We start from the raw sequence: 4,155 nt of genomic DNA, 5'->3' as shown, positions 1-4,155 counted from the left end.
CAGCAGGAAAAACTGACCAACTGTACAAGATGGTTGTTGTATAGAAAACAAGCTTCACACCTATCATTTCCTGTGATAAAATTACAGTCTCATCACTTGTTATTTTGAGCCACCAGAACACTGAAGCAGGTGATAAATAAGCACAGGACTTGCAAATTGCTTTCTGCTCAAGGAGTACAAGATTGCCCCCTTGATTATCCAGGTTTGCATCTCTCGTGGATTAAGTTTAAGACCTTCTAAGATTTCTCTGCAGAATTTAATATTTTCCTTGTGTTTTGTGAGGCTTGCACAGCTGTATGGCCATAAAACTCAACAGAGCTAAATCCAATCAGCAATTCTGAAACTGCCTCTCCCAGGTGGATTTGATCTTTAAAGGTTATTTGGATTTATTAGAAACATTTTTCATCCTGCTCATCTGGTGGATGACATTTCTTCTGCCACCTTGTGGAATGCTGGGCTTGTGTTCCACACACAGGAACCCCAGGAATGTGAGTGTACCTGCAGTCACAGAGCACCTGTGTCCCTGCGGACAGGCCTCACAACTACATCACCCTGTGGCTGCTGCTGGCTGCCTTACCTAATACTAAGTTTGACAAAAGTAGTTCCTAAGTGTCACAGTGGGCACCACTGACTCCATGGAAAGCATTCAAGTCTCCTTTTATTGGAGCCACTAGTTATCTGTGAAAGTCTACGAGCTCTAAACACTCCAGCATCACTCCTGATTCACTGCTCACAATGATTAGCCCTTGGAGGAAGCAGCTAACCTCTGCCCAGAAACATTTTGAGAATTGCTTTGATCAAAGCAATTTCTCAGCAGCTTTTGTCTCCGCACTGCACAACTCACAGACTGATTAGAACAGAAATTCCCCAGGCCTCACCATCTCTTATCATAGTAGAGTTTTCCATCTTCTATCCGGGCCTCAAACCGCTGTGCCAGAGACTCTGCTGGTGTAGCTGGGAGGTGTTCAGGAGAGGAGGGGGAGGCTGAGGACAGGAGAGAGACTGTGTTTAAACACCAGCATGTGTCCATCACACCTGACTGCAAAACTGCAGTCAGTTGGGTCATATATGCAGAAATAATAAGCACAGTAAGCTACAAAGTCAAATTTCCATCAGAAAAATACTATATATTGGGATGAATAACTCAACGTCTGCCCTGAATTATAATACTCCCTGAAATAGAGCATTTATCTGAAAAAACATTCATAGGTAGGTGAGGGACAGTATGTCCTTGATTTTGTTTTAGTTCTAATCCATAGTAAAGTAGTTAAATAGGGTGAGAATTACTTAGGCGAGTAAGTAGCTCTCTGTCTTGAAATAAAATGTACAGACACATCTAGAGAGCTGGAGACATAAAACCGTAAGTGCTCAATCCTCCATCTACTGACAAGCAGGCAAGGTGCCCAAATGCACATGAATACAATGGCAAGATCTCTTGACATGGTTGGGTTGTCCCATGCCCAAATGCTTCAGCCACCAGAAAAGGACTGTTCTCCCTTCCCATCCCTGACAAAGGTCAGAGCAGATGAAGACTTCACACAGTGCTCATTCACCACAGCAGCTACACCAGGAACAGCAATTACACAGTCAAAACAACTACAGGTCAAACCCCACAGTCAGCAGTTATAGTCAAATGTCTGCAGTATCATTCTCTGTTCAGAACAGCACAACTGTGCACGAGTCCCAGTGCAACTGCTAACTCACCTGGTCTCTTGGGTGATTTAAGCTACATGGGAAGAGAACAAAGCAGTGTTAGAGATCTGACATGAGCAACAGCATCTACAGTAATCATTCCAGATAGCATACTTTCCATACTCTGAATGCTTCTATTTTAAATGCACTGTTAAGTGGCACAGCCCGTAACCAGAGCAGTGTGCTGTAACAGCCAGAGGTGCAGACAATCAGTATGGTGATACAAACCGTCTACAAACAACTTCAGTGCATTCAAATAACCCACTAAAACAAGTCAAACCCAAACCCATCTAACACACTGTTATCTCTGAATGTGATCCAACACTTCTCAGGCTATACAAAATATAGGAGATAAATCATTAGAGGCACCTCAACAGGTGGCACAAAACCCATGTTCCACTACTGTTCTCAAACACCTTAATGAGCAATGTCTGCTATAAGAAATCAGAGAAGCCTTCAGGTACTTAGCAAAAACAGTAGGTTAGTCAAAACTAGAAAAAACTATAAATACACACTGCCTCCTATTCAGTTTGCTGAATATTCTGACAGCAAGAAAAAAACAGGAATAAAAACCCCACCCCGCTAAGGCCTAAACCGAAGGCCAGATCTCCCAGAAAAATACACTGACATCTGTTCAGCCATGCAGAGGAAGAAATTCCTCAACAAAGCTCATCACTTGGTTCAGACAAAAGGTAACATTTTTAGATGGCAGTCATTTTAATTAGGTTAATTAAACCTATGAAAATAAAAGGGAGGAGATACCATCTTGGCAAATCTTTTACTATGTTACTTCAAAAAGCCTACAGGGGTGAAACAGTTTCACATCTCAAAAAGGAACACAAGAGGGACTCTGTTCTCTTCAGGGGAAAGCATTAGCTTGCTCCTTAAAACAAAAAAATGCAATCAAGCCACAATTCTTACCTTATTCAGTGTTCTCAAGTCCTCCTTTATTTGCTCATCAGTCAACAAATAATTTAGCTGAGGTATTCAGAATTAAGGTTCCCATAAGCTCTTGACAAGCAAGGTTCAAAATTAAAGGTGAATGACATTTCACTTGACTAAATGTAAGCCAAAAGGTTTCTCAGATTTTAATAACTGTCACACTTGAGCTTTTTTTGTCATAGGAATTAATATAAGTCTATCTCTACTGAGCCTCATCTTCAGCAGCAAACAGAGTGCAAAATCATTTTAACTTATTCAGACACAACCATCAAGGAAAATCCTTCAGTGCATTGACATTTACTTCATGGAGGTATCAAGCACCAGCATTTTCAGTGTTTTGCACCTCGCATTTCTGCAGAGAACAATCTGGGAGGTGACACAACAAACTCACTTCAGATTTTGTACAATGAAGCCAAATCCCACCCAAACCTAGGAAAATAAAACCTAGCATTTTGCAGCTCAGCAAGCAGGAATAGAGAGATAAGGGGAGTAGGGTAAAGTCCCACAAAAAAACCCCCAAAAAAACCCCACCTTGAAAAAAGAACCAAACAAGCAAGCCAGAGGCACAAACACATCCTTGTGTGCATGAGGATAACTAAGAGTCTACAATTCACCTGAAAACAAACCTAAAACCTCAGAACACAGATTAGTCTATTATAGTCTTATTAGAGCTCTGCTGTTCTTTTGTTTATTCAACACAGCTGTTAAACCAAAACTATTCAGAGCATTAAACAAGTTAACAATTGCTAGGCTGCATTTTAAGGATTTTGGTTGTGATGGACCTTCATGCTCCCCGCAGTGAGGAAAGGCAGAGAGTTCCATGCTGTGGCTGCTGCATCATGCACAATTAGCAGGTCATGTTCACCATGAAACTCATTTATTTTGGATGAGATAGGAGCACTAATAAATGACTATATTTTTCCTGAAAGAGTGAACAGAATCTCCAAGCAGAAAGAGGTTAATTAAAACTGGAGATGCTTGTGACCATCCTGCATGAACTCCACAAGTTCAGGGTTTGATATTGCCTTCAGAAAACGCGAGTCGCTCTGATAAGTTTTTTTAATCTAGAGACATACAAGTTTAGAATCTAATAAGAAGCCTCTGCAAAGCAAATATCCTTCCCTTCCTTTCCTGGTGAATTTCATATACAAATAGAAAAAGTGCCTACCATCACAGAGGAGCTACAAACTTATTTCCAGAAGCCAAAGAACATTTTAATTCTAAGAGACGTGCAACAAGGCAGCAGAGGAGGATTACACAGACATGTTATTCTCTCTCTTGTGATACATAAAACTCAGCTGAATTTTCATCTTTTCTTATTCAAAGAACAAATCTAGCACTCCTTGCTATGCATCTCTCTGGATTAGGGATCTGAAGCTTTTATCAGAAATGGAAAAACTAGTTTGATATGACAAATATGATCTTTCTGGTAAATGTTTTGTCACATCTCGAAATGAGAAAAGCTTTGGCTCATGTAAAAAGCCATTTACTATCTATGGGATCAATTATCTCAGCATATAT

At 40.5% G+C, this 4,155-nt stretch overlaps 1 protein-coding gene across 1 annotated transcript in view; it reads right to left on the bottom strand.

Annotated features, from left to right (window-relative positions):
* SUDS3 (suppressor of defective silencing 3 homolog (S. cerevisiae)) overlaps positions 1–2,670 on the bottom strand; it is a gene marked incomplete at its 5' end in the record, with an annotated part of 8,445 nt that extends 5,775 nt beyond the window's left edge. Inside the window, 3 exons of the mRNA XM_009078176.1 lie at positions 879–984; positions 1,705–1,726; positions 2,614–2,670. Coding sequence (XP_009076424.1) covers positions 879–984; positions 1,705–1,726; positions 2,614–2,670 — 185 coding nt within the window. The remainder of the gene's footprint in view (positions 1–878; positions 985–1,704; positions 1,727–2,613) is intronic.
* Between the last annotated feature and the right edge of the window lie 1,485 nt (positions 2,671–4,155).

This window comes from Acanthisitta chloris, unplaced genomic scaffold (genome assembly GCF_000695815.1).
Source record: "Acanthisitta chloris isolate BGI_N310 unplaced genomic scaffold, ASM69581v1 scaffold28110, whole genome shotgun sequence".
Lineage (NCBI taxonomy): Eukaryota > Metazoa > Chordata > Aves > Passeriformes > Acanthisittidae > Acanthisitta > Acanthisitta chloris.
This window is presented reverse-complemented; position numbering and strand designations above follow the sequence as displayed.